Raw genomic sequence first — 25,567 nt, 5'->3', positions numbered from 1 at the left:
GAACGAAGGCATCCCGGAGCTTTGCTCCCTTCAGCTGAGAGTCCGGTGCGACACCTGACCCTTCCATCCAACAGTTCACAACTAGCTCCAAGGATTCTATGAGGAAATCCTGACCACCACGAACCTCCTTATACAAGGCTAGTCCAGTAGGCAACTTGGGAGTGGTGGGTTCAGTAGCAAGCAGACAGTCAGTTAATGTGGGCCAGTGAAATAACCAGTCTGCTGTGGCAATGTGATCACCTGGACAATAAAGTTAGATTCGGACAGGTCCTTCAGTGTCTGTGCTAGGCGACTGTCCACCATCTTCATATCACGAAGATACATCAGGGAACGGTAATCAGAATGAATCACGAAGAACTGACCATAGATGAAGGCCCTGTAGGTTTTCACTCCCCATCGCAGAGCAGTCAACTCACGATCAATGGTAGAGTAACGGGTCTCGCAGTCAAGGAAGTTCATGGAATCGTACGCTATCACCCGACACTCCCCTGGATGTTCCAAGGACTCTCGGCACAGACAAGCACCAGCACCCTCACCCAAAGTGTCAACAAACAGCTTCATGGGATTAGCATCAGCAGAGTAGTCAGGATATGACAACATAATGTCCTCCTTGATTAGCTCCTTCAAGCACACAAAAGCACAGTCTATTTCTGCTGTCCATTTCAGTTTTCTGGTCCCTTGGGATTTACGAACTCCAGTCTTTGCAGATAACGGTTTGACTATCTGTGAACACTTAGGGATAAACTTCCACTGGAAGTTTACCAGCCCCAGGAATTCTCGTAGCTCACACACAGTGGTAGGTTTAGGGAAGTCCTCCACCTTCTGGATGCAATCTGGTATGATCATTGGTAGAGTAACGGGTCTCGCAGTCAAGGAAGGTCATGGAGTCGTACGCCATCACCCAACACTCCCCTGAATATTCCAAGGACTCCTGGCACAGTCAAGCACCAGCACCCTCACCCAAAGTATCAACAAACAGCTTCATGGGTTTTGCATCAGCGGAGTAGTCAGGATATGACAACATAATGTCCTCCTTGATAAGCTCCTTCAAGTGCACAAAGGCACAGTCTATTTTTGCTGTCCATTTCAGTTTTCTGGTCCCTTGGGATTTACGTACTCCAGTCTTTGCAGATAACGGTTTAGCTATCTGTGAGCACTTTGGTATAACCACCAGGAATTCTTGTAGTTCACACAGTGGTAGGTTTAGGGAAGTCTTCCACTTTCTGGATGTATTCTGGCAGCTTACACATATCAGAACGTCCAACTAGATGACCAAGATACTTAACCTCAGCTTGAACCCAAGAACACTTCCCGAGTTTTATCTTGAGTCCATGCTTCTGGAGAGTAGCCAAAACCTGTTCTACCAGTTTCATGTGTTCCTAGAAAGTAGACCCTAGGATCAAGATGGTCATCAATGTAGACAACCACCTTGGCTTTGGGGAACTCTTGGAGAATACTCCGCATTTCTCTCTAGAACACTGCAGGTGCATTCTTCAGTCCAAACGATAAGCGTCTGAACTGCCAGTGTTCAAAGGCGTTAGAGAAAGACGTGTATTCTTTACTGTCCTCTGCCATCGGTAACTGGTAGTATCCACGAACCTGGTCAAGGGTTGTAAAATATTTGACTCCCTGTAGCCCAAATACAGAGCCTGTCATGTTTGGCATCTGGAACTTATCAGGGAGTAACCTTATTCAGTCTACGGTAGTCCACACACAACCATATACTGTTGTCCTTTTTTCGGACTGGAACAATGGGTGAAGACCAAGGAGAGATGCTGGGTTCAATAATTCTCAGTTCATGCTACTCCTTGCACTGTTCATAGGGAAATCAGGTTGCTAGAAAAGTGTAAAGAAAAGGTAGTAACCAAATAAATAAAGTAGTAGAATAAATGAATAGTGAGAATAAGTTATATATCTGTTCTTGAATGTTTGGAGGTCAGAGGACTCCACAATGACACTAGGCAATCCATTCCATAACTTAGTAGTAGCTGGCATAAAGGTCCTAGCAGACGAATTAGATGGAAACTTAGATGCTATATGTGAGAATGTCGCATGGTTTTTTCGTCTAATATTTTTATCAAGTTGGTAATACTAATGTACAATTCTGGTAAGTGCAGTATTTGTTGTCAGTTTTTAATTTTCTTCATTTCATCTGTCATTCTCATCAACTCGTACCCTCATTGTAGTGCTGAATGACCTCTCCAGTCCCAGTGCTTGGTCTTGTGCCTAAATTCAATATTCATATTCTTGCCCAGTTGCAATATTTCATTCCAATAGCATTTGTGGGCAAATTGACTCCCTAGTGTGGGCGAACTGACTCGACTTTTGAGCGAACTGACATGTGGGCGAACTGACTCGACTGAGTGAACTGACATGGGCAAACTGATCGTAATTCGGAGTACTGAGGTGCAGTGAGTGTGATTGTTTTTTATCTAAATAAAATGAGTTTAGCAACTCTAAAGTTTTTAAAAGAAAGAGATTTAAGATTTTGGGAAAAGTTTAATTGACCTTTTATCAGACTGAGCATTTCTCAGTTTTTAGGATTTTAGATTTTTTAAGAAACATAGGCTTTATAGATAAGATTTAAATTTCTATATTTTCCCTCTATTCTTATAAATATGTTTTTTCTTCACGATGTCAATCTGGCCAGCTCTCTAAGAGTCAAGTTTGACTCATTGGGATGGTTAATCTCCTCCGTTTAATAATAATAATAATAATAATAATAATAATAATACTGTAACCTCCAACCAGGAGTCTAATCCAACCTTATATTTGAAAGAATGCCTGAAAGACTTACTCTTGTCAGAGGAAGCCTCCAAGTTGCTAAACAAAGAGGCACTGGAGGAAGTCTTTGACGACTCTCCAGGCTTCCTCAGCAATCTGTTCCTGGTTGAGAAGCTAACAGGAAGATGGAGACCTGTCATAGACCTCTCCCTCTTGAACGTCTCTATTTTGCAGACAAAGTTAAAGATGGAGACCCCAACCTCCATTTTCAAAGCCATCAGGAAGAACTACCTTCTGACCATATACCTGAAAGACGCCTACTTGCAGGTCACCATCCATCCAGCCTCGAGAAAATACCTAAGGTTTCCCTTTCGAGACAAGCTCTTCCAATTCGAGGTGCTGTGCTTTGACCTATCTAAAGCCCCTCAAGTCTTGACCAAAGTTTTTGTCCTTGTCTCAGTCTGAGCACGTGCCGTGGGCATCAGGGTCATGAGGTACCTAGACAACTGGATTCTCTTGGCAGAATCCCAAGATCTCCTCTTGGGGGTCCAACTGAACCTGCAGAAGTCCAGCCTCATCCCCAATCAGTCTATCAGGTATCTGGGCATGAACATAGACTCAGTGCAAGCCAAAGCAAGGTTCGGGACATTGGCAACAACCTTTCTGAAAGGGAACCTCTTGCCCTGACATGGCAGAAGTTGTCAGGCCATCACTCCTCTCTTAGAGAAACTCGTCCCTTTGGGAGGTTGCGTCTGCACTCGATGCTGTGGGCTCTGAAGATCTAGTGGTCACAAGAATGAAACCATTCTGCAACCTTGCTGCAAGTACCTGAGGAGGTGATAGTGGACCTCCTGTGGTGGCTTCTCCCCGACAGTTCATGTTGTTGACAGATGCATCTCACCAGGGATTGGGCGTTCATCTGAGAAAGAAACAAGTCTCTGGTTTGTGGTCAGAAGAGAACAAGAGCTTCCACATAAACTTCCTGGAAATGAAAGCAGTGCAACTAGCGTTACACCACTTTGCAAAGGCTGAAAGGTTACTCCTTGGTGTTGATGAGTGACAACTCCACAGTAGTGACCTACTTCAAACAAGTGGGTGTAGCTTCTCTGCTGCTATGCAGTCTAACAGCAGAGATTCTCAAGTGGACAGTCCCAGTCGATCTCTCTCTCGACATGGTTTATATCTAACAAGAGAAACATTATTGCAGACCATCTAAGCTGTCGTGGGATGACAGTTAGTTTAGAATGGTCTTTGCTATATTTCGTTGGTTTCAATATGCGAATAGCCTAAATCGCGGACTTCAAATCCACGTACATCGAGGGAGGACTTTATACTAGATTTTTCATAACTATTAAACGAAGTGTTATTTGATAAGTCTTCCATTACTATTGAATTTTGGAAAGTATTATATTTTCTTTTATAGTGGGGAGTTGAGTGTCGTCATGATCCTAACAACACCCAATACTGTATTGTAATAGTATTAACTTTGTGTACATTTGCATAGGGTAAACATTGTTAGATAACAATTGTGGGGTAGCCTAACGTAAGCAATAGCCTATTATTGTGGATTTGAGAGTGATTATTGTGAATAAGTATGACAAATTTGTAAGTAATTTTTATTTTTCTAATATACAAACCTGGAGCTATTTATTAGGGGTACACTTTCGACGAAGCTGAAAGATGAGCCATAATAATTTTAGCGAGGGATAACCACCCCAACTACTATTTGGGGGGTAGGGGTAGTCAACTACCCCACTTTCTTACACACCTGGGCTGAGCAACCACTTTGTTTTCTGGCGGGACTTATTGGGGGACAGGGCTGGCAGGCCAATTTGTATAAATAGTTCCAGGTTTGTATGTTGGGAAAATTACAAATTACTTACAAATTTGTCATTTGTTGCAACACAACTACAAACCTTACGCTGTTTATTAGGGATGACTCACTTCTTAGGAGAGTGAAAGTCCCAGCCAACTGGCCTTGGCATTGACCGGAGTTCTCTCTACCTTGGTGTAAGACCAAGAGTAGCAGAAACCCTGCCCTTGCTAAAATCCTGTCTGTTTGTGATACTAGCAATGCAGCTGGTCTTTTAACGTAGGAACTTTGATCATAAAGATAAGAGAGAGTCCTAAGACTACACAATAGCCTCCCTTGCATGGGTATTGGGGAACGTAACAAGTATCATTTCTATACTTAGGATACACATTGAAATGAGTCTTACCTGCAGAGGGGTGAGGTCAACTGTGCTGGGTACCGTGGTGCTGTGTTCCCTAGAGGGGGAGAAGTGTGAAAGGAAGAAAAGAGCCAGTCTTTCTTACTCATTCACCCCAGACTAACCCAGGTAACTTTAGCCCTCAACCCTCTGCTACTTGTCCATCAAGGAGCTTGAGGTATTTAGACCACTTGATGTGCAGCCACCACATGACCAATGGGAAATGCTTCCATGTTCTTGTGGGTTACGGTCTGCAGGTAGTTGGTGGTGAAGGTCGTCTGATGCTTCTACACCTATGCCACAGAGTAGTTTTTCCTGAACGCCAGGGACGTTGCAATGCCACTGACGTCATGAGATCTGGGTTGTTTGGTAGGAGGGTCATCTCTGAGAGCAAACTTAATAACCATACGGATCCATGAGTAGATGGTGTTCCTCGTGACCCTCCTCTTGACCTTCCCAATGCTGACAAACAGTGCCGATGCATGGGGCGAGCTGATGCTTTTCTCTTCAGGTAACACCTCAGACTCCTTCCTGGACAAAGTAGCAGCATTTGGTCTGGGTCTTTGGTTGCCAGAATGCAGACTCTCTATCCAGAATGGGCAGAAACTAAGGTCCAACACCCAGATTTTAGGTCTTAGCAATAAACTCAGGGACTAAGTTGAGGATTACTTTTCCCCATCTTCTTGAGTCGGAGACATCGGAAGATAGACCATGTGAAGTGGCAATCTTTTGCCTGGCATGATGGTTCATAGGGAGGGCACTTAAGGACCTGAAGTACCCAAACCACTTTCTAAGGAGGAGGTCGAAGTTCAGAGTGTGGACAAGAAATCTCATAGTTTCATATGAGTAAGGAAAGTTCCGAAGAGGAAATATCTACCCTTTTCAATTTAAAGGCTAGAATCAAGGCTAAGGGGTAGCCTTTGACTTCCGAAACCGAGAGAAACATTTCTTCCCGAGGGTGTACAAGGAACTCTTCTATTGTTGGAATGAGGCATCAAGGGGATCATTACCCCTTCCATGACACCAACCACAGAAAACAGACCTCTTTGCCTGGTAGACTGACACTGTTAAGCATCTAAGGTGTCCAGCTATTCTAGCTCTCTGTGTGATGAGGTGCTGGACAGTCTCCAGGCATGAAGACAAAGCGAAGCTACGTTTTTGTGGTATTTGTTGGCGTGTGGATATTTGAGCAGGTCATGGTGTGGAGGTAGTTCCCTCGTGATCTCTGTGAGAAGATGCAGAAGGTCTGGGAACCATTATGCTTGATGCCATAGCCTAGCTATTAGTGTCATTAGTAAGTTCTTGCTTACTATAACCTGGTTGAGGACTTTTCTCATCAGGCAAACTGGGGGTAATTCATACATGTCTATGATCTCCCACCATTGTTGGAATGCATCTTGCCAAAGAACCTGGTGGTCCGGGGCTGGGGAACAGTACAACGGGAGCCTGAAGCTCAGGGCCATTGCGAACAGTTCCACGGTTGGGGCACCCCACAAAGTCAGGAATTTGTTGGCTACTAGATGGTTCAAATACCACACGGAGCCCACTATCTGAGTTGCTCTGCTCAGATTGTCTGTTAGAACATTCTGTTTGGCTGGAATGAAGCGCGCAGATAGGATCACCGAGTTGTTTTCTGCCCTTCTGAGTATTTTTGCTGCTAGTGGGCACAGCGGCTTCAAAAAGGTACCGACTCGCTTGTTTAGGTAGGCTACTATTGTGGTATTGTCGCTCATTAATACCACAGAGTACCCCGCCAAGAACTGGTGGAACTGTTGGAGGGTGAGGAAGGCTGCCCTCATCTCTATAAGAGATTTATGCGCTGATAACTTTATATTTCGAACCATTTGCCGAAGGTGGTGTGGTGCAGCATATTGGCCCCCCACCCATCTTTTGATGCATCTGAAAAGAGCATCAATTCCGTGGGTGGAACGAGAAGATCGACTCCTTTGCAGGGGTTGGTCTGCTAGCACCATCCAATGTCCGGCTGTTTTTGTTGTCTTATGCGGACTAGTAGTTCCCGGGAATCGGTTGTCTGATTCCACTGTGACTTTAGACACCATTGAAGTGATCTCATACTGAGGCATCCGTTGAAAACTTGACGGGCCAGAGAGGATAGATAACCGAGCAGTCTCAACCAGCTCTGTGCTTGGAGCTCTTCTCGTCTGAGGAAAGCAGTGCTACCTCCCTCAGCCTCTGAATTTTTTCGTCTGATGGAAATGCATTTTGCCTTTCACTATCTATTAACATGCTCAGATATATCAGTCTTTGCAATGGGAGCAGTTGAGACTTCTCAAGATTACCATGATCCCCATATCTTGGCAAAACCTTAAAAGCTCGTCTCAGTGGTTAAGAAGGGTTGCCACCGAGTCTGCTAGAATCTGCCAATCGTCCAGGTATCATAGGAGACGATGCCAATTCTGTGAGCCCATGCAAACACGAGTGAGAACACTTGTAAATACTTTGGGTGCTTTGGAAAAACTGAAGCACAGCACCTTGAATTGGTAATGTTTCTGGTTTTGCATGAATCTAAGATACTTCCTGGAAGACGGATGGATTGGGATCTGGAGGTATGCGTCCTTGAGATTCAGGTTGTACATGAAGTTCTGCGGTCTTATTGCTTGTCTGTCTGTGTCGGCTGTCTCCATCCCGAACGAGGTTAGATTGACAAACCTGTTACGGGTTGAGAGGTCGATAACTGGTCCCCAGCCCCCAGACGCTTTTCTCACAAGAAAGAGTCAACTGTAGAAGCCTGGGGACCCGTCGAGGACCTCTTGAAGAACACCCTTCGCCAACATGGGCTGGAAATCTACTGCGAATCCCTTCGCACAGGAGTTTGTTGGGACTTGATCCCGAGTTAGTGGTGGTAGAGATAGCGTGAACGGAATGCAATACTCTGAACGAATCACCTCGATTGTCCAAGGTTCGGCCCCATGATGTAGCTACCTTTGCCAGTAGCTTTGCAGGCATTCCCCTACAGGTGATTGTGTGAGGGGATTGCCTGTCCTAGTGGGATTGGTCTCAGCCGGATCCTTTTTTCCCTTCCCTCCACGGAAGGACATTTTGCCTTGAAGGGGTTTTTAGACACCTTGGTACCCTGCTGTTTTGGGTCACTAATCCTGTTAATCGACAGTTTGGGGGCTAGTTTCCACTGTGGCTGAGGATTAAAGGGCCTGGCTGTCAAGGCCATCTGGAGGAGGGAGTCCAAACTGGACTTTCTCCACCTCTCAGCACCCGCTCGACTTTCTCAGGATCAAAAAGAGAGCTGCCCTCGAAAAGGGAGTTCCTGATCCTCAAGACCTCAGCCAGGGGGAGTTGCCCATGGAACTTCCCTATGACAGAATCTCTCCTCTTCAGGATGGTGTTAGCCAAAAGGTTCACCACCTGATGGGAGAGAAACACTAATGCCGAGGTCCAGACAATTGGAAACTCCCCATAGTCTTCCTTGTGGACTCCTGAGATCAGTCCTGAGACCGTATCAGTTGTCCCACAGATCCCAACAAAAAGTTCAGCCATGAAGTTGCCTGCATGGCATACCTGGCAACCTTCTCTTGGTTGAGAATGTCAGAGGCTAAGAATGAGACCAGAAGTCCCAAGAGTTTATTGAAGGGCATACCCTTTGCGAGTATGTATAGAGTGGTCAAGAGGCAGCACTGGGAGAGGCTCATTAGTGATCTCATAGTACCTCCTTTGTAAACCATAAGGAGATGGGAGAGGCTTGAAGGAGGCATTGAAGTGCCAAGAGGAGGAAAAGCCTGTGGCCTTAGCCACTGCCTTCTTTTTGGCATTCTTCAACCCCTGTGACCAGGGCAAAGCTGCACTGGCCTTCAGGACACATGAGCTCTCAACTGTAGGAGCCCCGTGTGGGTCAGGGTTGCCCTCTATGTATCCTGATGACAGGGCAACTCCCGTTGATGTGGACTGGAACTCTCTCTGCCTCTGAGATTGAGATACTACTGCTAGAGAGTTATGGGGTCCTTTGACTGCCTAGGCAGTACTACATTGGATCCTTTTCTTTGGTTACGATTCACTTTCCCTTTGCCTACACATACAGCGAATAGTCTGGCCTGGTCTTTACAGATTCTCCTTTGTCCTCATACACCTGAAAACACTGATATTACCAAACAATTTGTCTTCACACAAGGGGTTAACTACTGCACTAATTTTTCAGTAGCTACTTTCCTCTTGGTAAGGGTAGAAGAGACTCTTTAGCTATGGTAGGCAGCTCTTTTAGGAGGACATGCCAAAATCAAACCATTGTTCTTAAATCTTGAGTAGTGTCATAGCCTCTGTACCATGGTGTTCCAGTGTCTTGGGTTAGGGTTCTCTTGCTTGAGGGTACAACAGGGCACACTATTTTCTCTAACTCTTCTTCCTCTTTTGTTAAAGTTTTTATAGTTTATATAGGAAATATTTATTTTAATGTCACTGTTCTTGAAATATTTTATTTTTTCTTGTTTCCTTTCCTCACTTGGCTATTTTCCCTCCTAGGGCCCCTGGGCTTATAGCATCCTGCCTTTCCAACTAGATTTGTAGTTTAGCAAGTAATAATAAAAATAATAATAATAATAGAGGGGCTCTGGCCGAGGACTTAGGAATGGTAAATAAGTTCTTCGGCTGTGTGCGCTGGAGTAGAATTTCCTCCATGAGAGTGGGCCTTGCGGCCTCCTCTGTGCTTTGGGAATAATAGGCTTCCAAAGATGGAGGAATTGCTTCCAACTGGGGAGGTGGGTGGGCAGCCCTCGGTACCACCTCAACTGGAGTGAGGCGGGGGAAAGAGTCCATGAAGGACGTCACCCTGTCTTCTCAAGGAGGAGATAGTGTCACTTTCTTCCTCTTACCCTTACTTCTGAACTGCAGGAGACGGCCAGGTTCTGGAGAGCTCTCTTCGCGGGGTCCCTTACGTCAAGAGAAGTTTTTCTCCCTAGGGATGGCCTCTGCCGAAGCAGTCTCATCCAAACTCCTCTTGGGGTCAGCCAGAGGAAAGGCACCTAATACAAGAGCTGGCAGTAATGGGATCCTAGGAGTGCCACCCAAGGACTGGGAATGGAGAATGAACCCCATCATGGCTTCCGCATTACATTGAATAATGCTTTCATGCATGGGGCTCACAAGGTCCCGATGTGCTGGGAAGGGGATACTTAGGGCGGCACGGAACCCTGGGCTTCGGAATCTGAGATGGATTTTGAGCCCCTTTACCTGCAGGCAGGATCAGCACAGGCCCTCCCTTTGGGAGAGGATCTGAGCATGGGCGTAAAGGCGAGACTGTCGAGACTGGTGGGAGTTTCCACTAACGAGAGGCTTACCCTTGGTAGGAATACCTCCTGCAGCTAGGAATGGAGATAGTATCTTGTCCGCGGAAGCAGGAACCGTGAGCTGGTGATGATGCAGATCATGCGGCTGTGGTCTGCCGCGATCTACTGCTCCGTCAGGCAACGCTGGTCTGCCTCGCTACGTAGCATGAGATCAGGCAGGTGCAGGGAGACGAAAACCAGGAGGGGGAACAACCACATAGTGGGAAAGCTCTGGGGCGCACAGCTCCTGGGGATCTGTATGGCAAGAAGCCGAGGGTTCTACGTCGTCAAAACCTGAACTATGATGGATATCGTCAGTTTTTGTTTCGTGTAAGGTTGTTAAGTTCATGCGACGAGGACCCGAATATCCAAAAGAGTCACAAGAGTTCAAAGGCTCAGCGCACCTGGCAGGACAGGAGCATGAGGATTCCGCGTAGCGCCAGTCACAAGAACCTGAAGGCTCAACTTAACTGGAGATACAAGAACCAGCTGAATCAATGTAACGCTAGTTATGAGAGCGCGGAGGTCACCGTGACCCCGGTCACGAGAGCCCAAAGGCTCAACTTAGCAGGTGTTATGAGAGTGCAGGAACTCAATCCAACTGAAACCCAAGGGTTCCGGGCTGTGAGAATCTGAAGGTTTAGCGTAACGTGAGGCACGAGAGCCCAAAGGCTCGGTGCAGCCTCTGTTACGAGAGTCCCAAAACTCAACACAACTGGAACCCAAAGGTTCCAGGCTGCGAGAACCCAAAGGTTCAGCGCAATGCGAGGCATTAGAGCCCAAAGGCTGAACACAACCTCCGTTGCGAGAGTCCGAGAACTCAACGCAACCGGACTGCGAGAGTCCGAAGGCTCAACGTACCCTCTGTTGCGAGAGTCCAAGAACTGGGAACCCAAAGGTTCCGGACCGCGAGAACCCATAAGTTCAGCACGACGTGAGACACGAGAGCTCGAAGACTTAGCGTACCCTCTGTTGCAAGAGTCCAAGAACTCAGCGCAACTGGAACCCAACGGTTCCATGCCATGAAAACCCAAAGGTTCAATGGGACAAGGACCTGAAGGGCCCAGGTTACGAGAGCACAAAGGCTCAACGTGACGGGAACCCGAAGGTTCGGCACTGTGGGAGCCTGAAGGCTCAAAGTCACGCAAGCCCGATACGTGACCTTCATGAGACCCTGATAGGACATCATGACCTGAGCCAGCCGGTTCAAAAAGGCATCTCATGACCATTGGGGAAGGAGAGTGCCCGGGATGGAGTGGGTTTGGGAACTCCTCGCCCTGACAGTCCTCTGAAGGGGAACATCCTGCAGAAACCACCCGAAGGGGGAGACTGCTGGTGCTCGAAATCTGCCTCTTCCGAAGGAGAGGTGGGTTCTCCCTGAGGATAAAAGCTCTAAAGACAATGCTCTGCCCCTGCCCTTTGGGGATGAGTGTAAGCGTAGGGGGACTGCTGCCCACTAGCATTTTTCTCTCGCGAACGAGGGGGATGCTCACCCTGAAGGGAATTGCCTAGGATTTTGTTCTTCCACCGGCCCTGGTGAAACAACATTGTCTTGGCGTCCAAAAGTCTGATTGATGGGCTGCAGCACCTGCGCCCGCAGAGGGAGGATCAACCTCCAAACTCTAGTCTTTATAGCAGAGGAGAAAATCAAAACACTGCAAGAAGCATTACAGAAGAGTGTCGAAAGAGGTGATGGTCATGGCGATAGACTCGGTTCTATTTTAGATGAGAAGAAAACGTTGCTTATAGGAGATTCGAGTTTACAGGAAGTAAGAAGTGACTTTAAAGAAAACACTCTAATTAGGACCTTCCCTGAAGCAAATATGTCCCTATTTAAGTCATGGATAAAGGAAAATCTGGATCACCCCTTAAGCGAATGCATTATCTATGGTGGTGCTCAGGACATTCTTAGGGAAAATTATGTATCGGAGATGGTTTTGGATGAAATTGGAGAAATTGTCGCAGAGTTGAAAAGTAAAAATGAACATATCAGCATTAAAATACAGTATGTGAGCTTGTTCCAAGCTTGAAATCAGATGATCTTGTTAACAAAATTAATGATTTTAATACCAAGTTGCTTGGCTGGTGTCAAGACAACGGTGTTATTTACATTGGGACCCAGAACTATTTCAGGCTTGGAACGGGAGACATGGATGAAAACTGCTATGATAATAAAGATGGTCTGTCATATGATAATTTAAGTAGAATAGGAGCAGTCAGGTTATTGGATGCAATCGTATCCACATCTCAGGGTAGTATTGTTAGAGAAAACTGGAATGAGTCTAAATGGAAGGCACACAAACAAAACAATGGTGGAAAAAGATCTGTAATAGAGAATAACTATAGAAATCACAATGTAAGAAACCCTAGAAACTTTAGATATGGAAGTGACCCCAGCCATCCAATGCCATATAAATTGAGAACTGGAAATAACAGGAGAGATCAAGTTGAGACTCATAGTGTTAGGAATAGACAAAAAAAACAATAGTTTGAACCATTTTAATCGTTATCCTCCTAGGAATTAATTTTTCTGACAATAGACCTACATAAGAAAGAGGTTGCTACAACTGTGGTGAATTTAACCACACAGTCAAATTGTAGATACGACCATAAACTAAAATGTAATTACTGCCACGAATATGGTCATAAGGGCAAATTATGTAGTATTTTGCAAAAGAACTTGAAAGATGGCCAAGATGATAGTGCCGAAGAGTTTAGGTCTAGCAATCGCTGTAATTTTATAACTTTTATATATATTAATGCACAATCACTTTTAAGCAGTAAACATGTAATTGAACATTTATTAGAAAAAGACAATTTTGATATTTTATGTGTGAGTGAAACGTGGCTATATCTTTATGTGAATGATGCATATATTAATATTCCCTCTTATCAACTTTATCGAGATGATCATGGCCGAGGGGGTGGAGTTTGCATATATGTCAAAGATTATTTAAAGGTAAATATAATAAATAATTGCATTGAAAAACAGGAGGGCATTGAAGCTAAATGGTTATCAGTACAACAGCGTAAATTACCGTCAATTATTTTAGGTTGTATATATCGTCACCCAAAAGCAAATGTTTCATCTTTTAATTATATTTCCAATTTTAGGTTGTATATATCGTCACCCAAAAGCAAATATTTCATCTTTTAATTATATTTCCAATTCTTTTAAAAACGTAATTTTACGAAACAAGCCTATTTTTATACTTGGAGATTTTAACGACGACTTGCTCAAAACAGACAACAAAATGAATAAAATTGTAAGTAACCTAAAGTTACACCAACTCATTACAAAACCAACTAGAGTAACTTCAGACTCAGCAACGTTGATAGATTTACTAATTACTAATAACAAGGAAATGGTACTCGATTCGGACGTTATTCCAAGCCCAGTAGGCGACCACGAAGCTATCATAGTTACCTTAAATTTACGTAAACCTAAGAAACAACCCATTCATAAAACTTTCCAATGTCTTAAAAATTATTCTCAAGTGAGTATTTGTAATTTGGTGATGAAAGAAAGACCCACTTTGAATGGTATTTTAAACACTGATAATGTAAGTTCTCAAGTACTGTACAAATTTTAACGAATGTTTTAACCAAATGTATTGATAAATGTGCTCCAATAGTAACGGAAGTAATCACCCGCCCCCCTAAACCCTGGATAACTAATAACATCAAACAAAATATAATAATAAGAGATAAATTACAAAACGATATCAAGAAGGATAGGAATAATACAATATTGAGAAATAATTTTAAAGAGAAAAAGAAGGAAGTAAAAATTGAAATGGATAACAGTATGAAACAACACTACAGGAACGAACTTAAAAGTAATAAGAATAACTTACGTACTTCCTGGAAAATAGTGCATTCAATTCTGCCCAATAACACTAACAAAGAATCTCAAATAGAAAATGAAGATTTAACTGACAAGGCAGAAAAATTTAATGAGTATTTTGCGAATGTAGGAAGAAAGACATATGAAAGAACGCAAGAAGAACTGGCCAGGAATAATAGAAGTGCACAAACTGATGAAATAAATACATTCCCAAACCATCAGTTATATTCTTTTAAACCGTCACCTGTTGACTGCGATAATGTCATTTTAGTTATTAGTTCCCTCAAAGAGTCAAATGCGTACAGATCCAATGGCATACCGCTACGTTTTATAAAAGATACTCTATATATAATTTTATTTTACATTACTATAATTATTAATACATCTATCGTAACTAATATCTACCCAGAAACGTGGAAGAATCCCCATGTTGTTCCTTATTTTAAAAGCGGAGATAGAGACGAAATTTCTAATTACAGGCCAATTTCTTTACTCCCGGTGTTATCTAAAATATTAGAAAAAATAGTATCAAATCAGTTAACTGAATACTTAGAAAGTAACCACCTCATTTCTAAGAGTCAACATGGCTTTCGACCAAAACTATCAACGGAAACAGCATTATTAAAAATATCAGATAAAATCTACGATAACATAGACAAGAAGAAAATTTCCCTTTTTACTACTTCTCGATCTGTCGAAAGCTTTTGATAGTGTGAACCATGAAATTTTGCTGGGTAAATGTCAAACACTTTATATTGATCTATCCTGGTTCACAGACTATCTACGTAATCAAGTACAATCTGTCAGACTCAAAAATGTTGTCTCAACCCCTAAAAACATCAGTTTTGGTGTACCTCAAGGTTCAATCCTAGGACCAATTTTATTCAACATCTATGTAAATGACCTGAGAAATTTTTTAGGTGACTTTCATTGTTCAGTATGCTGATGACACTCAAATAATAATTGATGGCTATATGGATAACTTGGAAAATTTAGTACGCGAAGCTGAGGAGATTTTATATAGTGAAGATGTATTTTCAAATAAATGGCTTATTGTTGAACGAAAGTAAAACACAATGTATATTCCTAGGCTCCAGGCAATATCTATCCGAAATCGGGGATAACATCAAAATCAATTTTAACGGGGCCATCATCGAACCTATGGAATCCGTAAAAAATCTTGGAGTGCACTTCGTTAAACACATGACATTCGAAAAACATATTGATGAACTGCACAGAAAAGTTATGGGAACACTTATTTATCTCAATACACTGAAAAATTTATTCGAACCAGAAACTCGCCTAATCGTAGTGCAATCGTTAGTATTAAGTTTGATTCATTACTGCTATATAATATGGGACTCAACAAGCAACGTCCTTATGCAACAAGTACAAAACTTCAAAATTTTGCGGCTCGGGTGGCCATGGGTACAGTGAGAAAATATGATCATATATCTCCAATTTTGCTAGAACTGGGTTGGTTGAAAGTGAAAAACCAGTACACTTTTGATGTCCGTGTTTTTGTTTTTAAAGTTTTAAAAAACGTTTTTCCGAACTGGCTTTATAATTTTAGAAGCGCTGACTCGATGACAGTGATGACTACAAGACGAGCAAATAATCCAGTGTCCAGAAGAGCCAATACCCATATAGGATCAAGGGAAATAAATACTAAAGGTCCACAGTTATGGAATAGTTTACCTGGCTCATTGAAAGACGAAGAATCTCTAAGATCTTTTAGAAATAAACTAAGAAAACATCTTTTAAACAATAATTAATCTTTGTAGATAAGTTTTATAGGAAACAACCGTACCTGACATTAGCCACGTCTCACGTCAATAACCGCTTTTTAAGACATACTGTACCATTATCTATGAAGAACATTTTATGTTGGAGTAATTTGACTAATTGTTGTTTTAGGAACAATGTTTTATAACCAAAATTACAATTTTCTTAATTCAAGTTTTATATATATATATATATATATATATATATATATATATATATATATATATATATATATATATATATATGTATGTGTGTATGTGTATATGTGTATATGTATATATAGATATATTTATGTATGTATGTGTGTATATTGTAATAGTATACTATGATTTTATTGTTTTAATAGCTTTAATGTATGCTTTCTAACCTTGGTTGATGACCTGATGTAAATAGAAAACCCAATGTATTATTGGAATAAAGGTTATTATTATAATTATTATCCAAAGAGGAAGAAGATGACAATCTCTGCTCCGCATTCAACTGAAGGAGTCCGAAGAGAACATCCTTTGATGGCCAAAAAGACAAAATATCAGAGATAGAGCAGGCAGTCCCTGGAGGAAGGTGCAGGGCCGACTCGCTAGGGTAGCCGGTACCGTCCCTTGACCCACAAGGTTGACCTGGAGTAAACAGGCTAAGCTGCAACTTGGCCTTTCCTCAGAGAGCGGCGGATGAGCAGCTTCGGGAAGAGATTCAGGGTTATAAGAAGAGTCTGTGATTTTTTCGACTTCGAGGAAGACCCTGAAGGCGAAGAATCATGCTTGGACTTCTTTTTCCATCACCTGAACCTCTCCCACTGGGAAGCAGACCACTCCCTAACTCAACAAAGGTGTCATCCCTCGAACAGCGGTGGCTCTGGCAACCCATGCACAACAAGTGCGGGTCCATCTCTACGGCGTACATGAAGGTACCGCATGCGTAGCCTTCAGGACCAGGACAAGTACACATTGGGACTGCAAGCAGCAACATGCATACACTGGAAAGATAAAGAAAATAAATGATTAATGGCAAGTAAAAAAATCAGTGGGAGAGAGCATTAGTATGACCGGTCTCTAACGAGCCAGAAAGCAAAGTGGTTGCTCAACACAGGTGTGTGAATGAGTGGGGTAGCTGACTACCCCCCCCCCCCCCTCTAACTAGTGGTTGGGTTGGTTATCCCTTGCTAAAGTTATTATGGCTCGTCTTTCAGCTTCGCTGAAATTGTACCCCTAATAAATATCGTAAGGTTTGTATTTGTGTTGGAACAACTAAAATTTTACTTCTTATATTCTTAAATTTTTGATCTTTGGGAATTTCTTTGTAAATGATATGAAATAATAGCTATTAAAGTAGTGATAAATACCTTGAGAGCATGGTGTTGTCATCAAATTTCTCTGCAGGGATGATAATAGGTTACTGGAACAAAGACGGAGGTTGGTACTAAAGTGGTTAATGCACATAAAAAAATTCCATGCATATGCTTCATTGTATTTGCTTGTTTTAATAATTTGATATTTCCTTTTTGCAGTATATGTGGACACTATGTGATGCCCAGAGGTGGTATCCATTTTTATACAGCAACAAAATTTGCAGTTACAGCTCTCACAGAAGGATTAAGACAAGAACTAAAAGACCTCAACTCAAAGATCCGAGTTTCTGTATGTATTGTTTAAATGTTGGTGGTAACTTCCTGAAGCATTTAGGAATTCTGTTATGCTGAATTGTCATTTGTTACTCAATTTAACCAATTTCAGCTTTATTTCATTCTCACAGTTTGTAACTAATAGGATTTTGTCATCAAATTCTTACCACTTTTGAAACCATTTACAGACGCCATTGATTTATTACATAAAATAGGTGGAAAAATTTTTGTCTATTGCTGTGCTGGTTTGTTTTGTTTTAATGTCATATAACAATGTGCTTTTACTGGCAATGTTTCAATATTCTATGATACCTTGCAGTCTATGTAATCTTTTCTCCAAGTGTTGGAATGTTTTTTCAAATATAAATACATATTCACAAAACTATGTAAATGCAGTGCATGTAAAATTTAGAAGTGTAATTTAGAAATGTACTCTCAGTAAATGCATAAGGATAATACTGCATAATAAAAATAACAGTTTTCCACAGAAGAACTGTAATTAAAATGTGAATGGTAATTCATAGTAATTTTGTTGAAAAATTATACAAAGGGCCTTAATCTTTTCATTTAGGCAACCTTTTAAAAATAGCAACCAAAGGATTGGCTTAATATTTTTTTTAATGTGGTTATATGACCAAAAAAAAATTATATTACTGAAATATTTTTTGCTATTCTTTATAACCAAGGCTATTAGTCCTGGATTGGTGGAGACAGAATTTGCCATAAGACAAAGGGGAGAAGAAGAAGGAAGAAAAGCATATGCCACATTTCCTTGCCTTAAAGCTGAAGATGTAGCAGAGTCTGTGTGTCACATAATATCAGCTCCACCACATGTGCAGGTATGATTTACGGTACTGAAGTGCACTTTCTTTATCAACACTGTGTGAGCAATTTTATCAGAACTGCATTAGGCAAGTGATAGTGAATTACCACTGGTATGCAAATTTTTCTTTAAATACCTTTTTGGGCTTAGGCCATGTCGTCCTGATGGAAGGTTCCTTCAGTAGCTTCCTAAGGGTATATATGACTACAGTAGATATTCCCAGAGAATTGAACTTAAGGTTTCACAGAATTCTAACTTCTGGCGCGAGTACCCATAAGGTTTCCCTTTAGGATATCGTATTATAACAAGGGACGTATGCTTGACATGCCACATAGCTATCTGCACCCCACATAGCGTTTACGCTTTGAGGGGGAAGTTGGTGGCAAGTTATTGGAGGAGCCGATACAAAGTTCTCCTCCGTTACTGTTACAGTACTCAGATGACATCATTAACGACGCCATGTTGGCCGCCATCTTGGTTGACGTCATAACCGCGCGCCTTCTCATTCCTTGGCTTGTAGTGTCTATGACCAGGTGTTTTTTCCCAGTTGTTCGCTATTATTTCCCAGCATGTCGCAATCTTCAGCCTCTTCTGCTTCTGGAAAGTTGAGTACCATATTCTTATATTGTATAAATCAGCTCTGGCCGTAAAGTAACGCCTTTTTATTTTTAAATACTGTGTTTTGTGGCGGAGCTGTTGCCTAAACTGGAGGCGTCCTGACGCTATTGTTCGCTTCGCATGCTTTATTTAGTTAGCCAGAACAACTTTCCCGGTTTCTTAACTAATTATCAGTATTAGTTATTTCGTCTTCATTGCTAGGAATTAGTTATATTCTGCCGATAGTATTCGTTTTTTGGCAAGTGTAGGTAGCCGAAATTGCGACGCTAGAATTGCTAGCCTATCCCCTAGGCTCGATAGCCTAGGCGTTTTAGTTTACTTTCATGCATGATATAATAAGTGTTCCTAGTGTTAATCTATGAAATGAAGATATTAGGCATTTATACATATAAGATTCAGTGATTGCACATGGGTTTTTCTCCTTCTAGGAAGTAAACTGGTTTTGATGATCTTGGTAGTCGATTCCCTTGCCCCTAACCTACGGCTTAGGGCTTTTGTATACTTTCACACCTCCCCGGTTACCTTTGCACTAAGGTAATCTCTCCTCCCTCTGAGATAGTCTAGGCTACATCCTAGCTCTCCTTACCTTGAATCATATTCAAGTGAGGTTAGGCTAGGATTTTCTTTCCCTGCCCAAAGCCATAGTTCATGAGCTTTGAGTTGTGGTCAGAACCTCAGAGTATCAGTCGTTTGACCCCAGCCACCCCATTAGGAGAAATGAACTCTCCTTTTGGTTTCCGCTGGACGGCAAAAGGTGGGGGGCTCTGTCCTCCCCCTAGGCCACACTTGGTAGGGTTACAACCCTTCCTCCCTATGGCCTAGCGACTTGTCCAACACCTGCCTTCTCCGGACTAGGTGATATGCTACCCCTAGCCTAGGTTAGGCAGGCCCTGGGATTCTGTTTCTTTATAGATTGGAACGGCACAGCCATGCCGTTCCTTTACTGTACTAACCTACCCTAGGCTGGAGAACGAATTCTTCCTATACCTGGGATAGTGCCGGTACTGAAACAGAACACCCCCCCCCCTTAGAGTGTTGGGGAAGACTCACACCAACCCCCACACTCTTCTCAGGACCCTTTTCCCCTCCCCCTCTGTCCTTTGGTGATGGCCTAGCCATCGCACCTCTGTCCACCGTCCTACAACTCGACAGAGTGCCGGCGGATTGTGGGGTCAGCCCGGTCCTTTCGCCTGTTAGTCCGAACTGCTAAGCTTCCCGCATATAGTTGAACTATGGGATAGCGTAACGACAGGTTGGTCTGCCGGCGAAAGACCTCCCTACTATCTTAGAGTGTTCTTCGGTCCTCCCTTGGACCGCCATCCGCAACTCTACCTGACTGCCGGTTTAGTTGCGGCTGGATGGAAGCCTGATCATCCTCTTCCTTCCATTTGAACCCTCCTTCTCGAGGAAGGCGAGGTTAGGGTAGTGAGCTGCCGCCCTTCCCTCTTCCTTCCTCTATGCTTTCTCTCTCTCTTAATCAAGTGCCGGTCCACTGTCGCACAACTCTGCCGGCAACAGCCGAAAGCTTAGCCTTAGTCTCCTCTCTGTCCCATAGATTGAAATCAGGATTGGAGTACCTTCAGCGGGTTGCCTGCCGACTGCCGGGGGCTGCCGACATGTCGGCGATCTGCCATCAATCCCGAGGTTGTCTCCCTTTCCCCGCCACATAGACTGATGGCTGGGAGGAGTTACCCTCAATTGGAGACTCGCCGGTGCCCTGTGTGCCTCCGACGCGTCGGCGGGTTGCCGGCTCCACCTAATTCATATTACGAAAGTGGACTGTCACCTTACTCTACCCTGCCGGCATTGCGCCGGCAGTGTCTATTGTACAGCTATATACGATAGCCAGTACATCTATGGTATAGTACATACCTTAGTCAGAAAACTATGGTGTATAGTTATGCAGTAAATACTTTCTAGCATACTCTGTGCATCCATGCGCAGTCCCTTCCCGGGACCTACTCGAATTGGGGATAATTATTTCCCCTTTTCACTCTGCTGAATGAACTCAGCTGTCTCCCTTTCACAATTGCTAATACCCCGGAGGAAGTACTAGCTGTGCTAATTTATCCCTACTGGATAACTTCCCCCTTAGGGCTTACTCGAAAGAAAGCCCTAGAGTTAGTAGTGGTGTAAGGTCGTGGCAATTGGCTGGTCAGGATTCACAAGTATGTATCTTTCCTGCTTCATTTCCAGCTTACCTATCCTAAGCTTACACTTGGAAAGGAATCTTATAATGTAATTTAGATTACTTTAAGACTAAAGTTATAGACTTCCAAATACTCATGTACCCCTTTCTTCTTTACAGGAAGAGTACATCCGGTGTGAGAGCGCCTTTTGCAGCATTCGGCGCCGGGACTTCTACAGCCACCTGGCGTGCCGAACCCACGCCAGCTGCTCCGTCACCCAAGGATCTCTACGATATTGGGACCCGCAGGTCTGCACAGTTTGCAAGGACCTGCTCAACGAGGCATTCGAGCCCCCCCCCCGTCAGCGGAGGCCAGGGACAATGCACGCGAGAAATTACGCAAGTGGGTGCGTGGTTTCCAGAAGAATGCCACGGGGCCCTATCTCCCTAGTGAGAAGATGAGAGCTTTGCTCTTCCCTAAGGCATCTGCGGATGCCGTCATCCCCAAACCGGAGATCCCCTGTGTCCAACTGCCAGTTGATCCAGACGTTTCGGACGGACTCCAGGACATCCACCTCGATGATGATGAGCGGATGTCAGAGGTGTCGGATACCACCGGGAGGACCCTGATGGCCTAGGGTCAAGAAGAGGAACCTACAGAGGCTCCTGACTCCGAAGAAGAAGGCGCCCCTGCACCCTCTATCACTTCCGTAGTCATCTCGGAACCAGTCCCCTTTACTTCGTCCACTCCTATGCCCACAAGAGCGGACACACCCGTGGATAACTTCCAAGCCTTGATTGCGGTCCTTGATGAGAGGCTCCGCCAGAGGGATGAGGATTTCAAAAAGGAAACCCTCCGTTTAACGAAGCAACCCCAGAGGAAGATCACCGTCCCCCCAGATGCTGAAGCCTTGATGAGGATGGGGGGCTTAGGGATTAGCAGCTGGGTTCCGATGTTTGGTGGGAATTGCTTCCCCACTGGTCCTTGGTGCCAAGCTGTTGATCCAACTAAATTAGTCAGCACTTTCTCTTTTCCTTTTGTTTTTACCTTTTTTCTCCCATCTCCAACTCTTGGACATGAACTTGTTATTGACTTTGGCTTATGTTTGATTATGGTTTGGCTGCCTCTTTGAATTTGACGCAGGTGGGATGGACGGCATGCCATCTCAAAAGAACTCGAGTACCTGACGTGACCGAGCGAGGGGAAAGTTTTATGTCAAACCTTTCCCTCAGTGCTGGGTCTGACGTTGACGGCCGTCATGACGCCTCAAGTGCTGAGGGCGGGGTGTATCTCTGGATATTGCCCCTAGGGCGGCCCTAATTGTAGGGATGAACTCGTCCTCTAAGTGTGGCTCCTTGGTGGGTGGGGGGAATATCCAGATGAAATGAATCTTCTCGTCATTATGGCGACCCCACCAAAACCCGTTGACGACCAATCCGCTTCCTCTCTGGTTGACTCTTCCAGGAAAATAGTTCACTCGATGGACTCGCATTCATCCAGTGTTATTACTCTGGAACCTTTCATTCCAACTTCCCCCAGATGCCAGAGAAATAAAAACTCTGGCAGTTTAAATGAATATTTAAGGGTCCTATATTGTGAGGGAATTACTCGCAATGGGAATTATGAAGAATTATTTAATGTTCTGAAAAAGTTTGGAGATATAACAAGAATGAAACTGCAGCTCTCCAAAGATAAACAAGAATTTGAGGCTTATGTCACTTTTAGTAACACATTACAAGCTACAAATGCTTTTCATGAAGTAAGAAATGGTAAAGTTTCTGCCCTTTCTTGTCGAGTGAAATTGCATAGTATCAAAAATGTTTTAGACTTGGAATATGACTTTATACCCAAATGCTCTGCCTTGCATGAAGTACCAGAACCAGTCTGGTATGTTGCTTCATACAAGGAGGGCTGTAATAATCTGATAAAGGGGTATGAATGTATTGAAAAAAAGGTAGGCTGTATTCCACAGGGAAATTTAACACGCTATGGCCGTTGTCTGCTTATTAAAGCAGGTAACGAATCGCAGGCTGTATTATTGAATAATTTTAAAGCTTCCTCGTCAGATATAATTCAGAGAGTCTCTCCTCACCACTCTTACAACCACGCAAGAGGAATTATTTATAGTAGGTATCTAAGTGAATTTTCTGATGAAGATATACAGAAAAGATGCCCAGCTACCGTTCTTAAAGCTAAAAAACTAAAAGGGAATAATAATGCAATTTGTTTAATCTTTTCATCACATTACCAACCAGATTACATCAAGATCAGACACTTAAACATTCTGGTCAAGAAATTCCACCCACGACCAATGCAATGTTATAAGTGTTACGAGTATGGCCACATCAATGTAAAGTGTACTAATAAGAAAAGATGTTATATTTGTTCCGAATTTCATGATCCCAACGAATTCCATGATACCTCCGCCGATTTTACTCATGAAAAGTTTTGTTTCCATTGTGAGGGAGCTCACTCTCCCAATTCTAAACTGTGTCCTCAGTACAAACTGGAGCAATCAATAATTGAGACTGCCAATAATGAGCATATAACTTTTGGTGCAGCAAGGAAAAAACTTAATGGTTCTAATCCAACTAATGCCAGAGTTTTGTCCAATCCCGTAAAGTTAAATAATAATTCAAGGAATACTTACCCCACAGTTACTGCTGGATCTAAATATCCTGAGATTTCACCTTCTTCATCAACAAACCCCTCAAGGCCCGACAAGATTTCCAATAATTCCAGCAAGCCACAGAACTCTCATCCAGTTTCAGCTATTCTGGAAAACAATAATAGCAGTAGAATAAACAAAAAACCAAATAACAAAGTAGGCCAAAATGGTCCCTTAAAGCAAGAAGACCGTATTCCACTGCAAAACCGTTTCAACACACTTGCCACAGACAGTGCCAGCAAGGCTATAGAAAACATAGGAGAAATAGAGATGGTTGATATCGAGCCCCATAAATCAAAATGCGTGAGCAAGAAAAGAGTAATTGAAGATACAACACCACCCAAACCCAAAAAAACAAATAATATCGAATTTATACCAGATGCAATTGAAATGGATATCGAAAAATTACTAGAACCCCCAACCTCTGGATCCGAACCTAACACGGTCAATAACCACATCACTAAACAAGTGATAAACGTTGAAGTCCATAGGAATCCCAATGACCCTCAAGGAAGTGAAAGCAAGTCGAATAATAATGCACCCATTAAAGAAATAAGCCCTTCTCCAGTTCTAGGTATGACTGGAAGACTAATGCTTTCACGTAAAACAATGGCAGAAAATACAACACACAAAGTTTCATGTGGTTGTAACGATTGCTTCATGGCAGAATTCAATGACCCTAAAAATCTAAATGTACATAAGATGAGTAATATAATAGATAATTTTACTAAGAACAAAAATAAAAACCAGTATGGCAAATTAGAAAGCCACAATACTGGTTGTATGTGTGTTGACCATCTAATAAAGAAACGTGCAACAGGCACCCTCCAACTGGAAAAATTTATAGAAAAACTTGACCTTAATCCAAATGACACTCAGGAAGCTAATACAAACAAGGGTAAAACCCAGGGAGCCATACCCAAGGAACCAAATCTTGATTCAAAAGCTACAACTAGCGTAGTCAAGCAGAAACCCGTCTCCAACAGAATAAGCAGAAATAATGCCTTACCCAGTGGAAATTCATCTTCTTTGCCGTAACGTTCAACCCTTACATAATTCAGTGGAATATTAATGGTCTTAAAACCCGTTTACATCTAGGGGAAATCCAAAGACTATTGAAAAATTATAACCCTATTGCAATATGCTTACAACATACTAATGATACTGTTCCTTCAATAGGAAACTACAATTTAGCATCTCGCTCAATCCCTTCTCCCAATACTTTAGGGACTGCAGTATATGTTCATAATAAAGTAACTTATGATGCTTCAATATTCAACACATCAGAATTTCAATTATCTGGAGTTAGATTACATCTAAATAACAACTCCTTTAATATCTATAATATGTACAATCAACCCTCTTGCAACTATGATATACAAAATCTACCTAAAGTACTCCCAAATATGCAAGAGGATATACTATTACTAGGAGACTTCAACTCCCATAACTCCATATGGGACACCAATTGTGATGATGTTGACATAAATGGTTCAAAGGTTGAACAGATGATGAACGATCATAACCTCTGTATATTAAATGAGGCAGAGAGTAGCACTTACTATTCAAAAGCTCATGGAACTTATTTGTCAATAGATTTAACTCTCTGTTCCAATAATATTGTTGATAGGTTCGAATGGAATGTCTTAGACGACCTGTTTACCAGTGATCATTTTCCTATTTTGATTACCATATTAGGACATATACCAACTTCTTCGATTCAACGATATAATACAGATAAAGCTGACTGGGATAAGTTCAAGTTTTACACTAAGCAAGTGCCTCCCTTTGATTACTCCCAAGATCATGATAAAACAAATGATGACGTTGTGAATTTTATCACACAAGCGGCTG

The 25,567-nt window shown here is 42.7% G+C and overlaps 1 protein-coding gene across 3 annotated transcripts in view; it reads left to right on the top strand.

Annotated features, from left to right (window-relative positions):
- The window catches only part of LOC137655738 (dehydrogenase/reductase SDR family member 11-like), a 584,611-nt gene that overhangs the window by 529,327 nt on the left and 29,717 nt on the right, over window positions 1-25,567 (top strand). For all 3 annotated transcript variants that reach the window (XM_068389786.1, XM_068389784.1, XM_068389785.1), the window contains exons 5-6: window positions 17,362-17,491; window positions 18,162-18,314. In XM_068389786.1, the coding sequence (XP_068245887.1) occupies window positions 17,362-17,491; window positions 18,162-18,314 (283 nt within the window). The remainder of the gene's footprint in view (window positions 1-17,361; window positions 17,492-18,161; window positions 18,315-25,567) is intronic.

This window comes from Palaemon carinicauda, chromosome 16, assembly GCF_036898095.1.
Source record: "Palaemon carinicauda isolate YSFRI2023 chromosome 16, ASM3689809v2, whole genome shotgun sequence".
NCBI classification, from domain to species: domain Eukaryota; kingdom Metazoa; phylum Arthropoda; class Malacostraca; order Decapoda; family Palaemonidae; genus Palaemon; species Palaemon carinicauda.
This window is presented reverse-complemented; position numbering and strand designations above follow the sequence as displayed.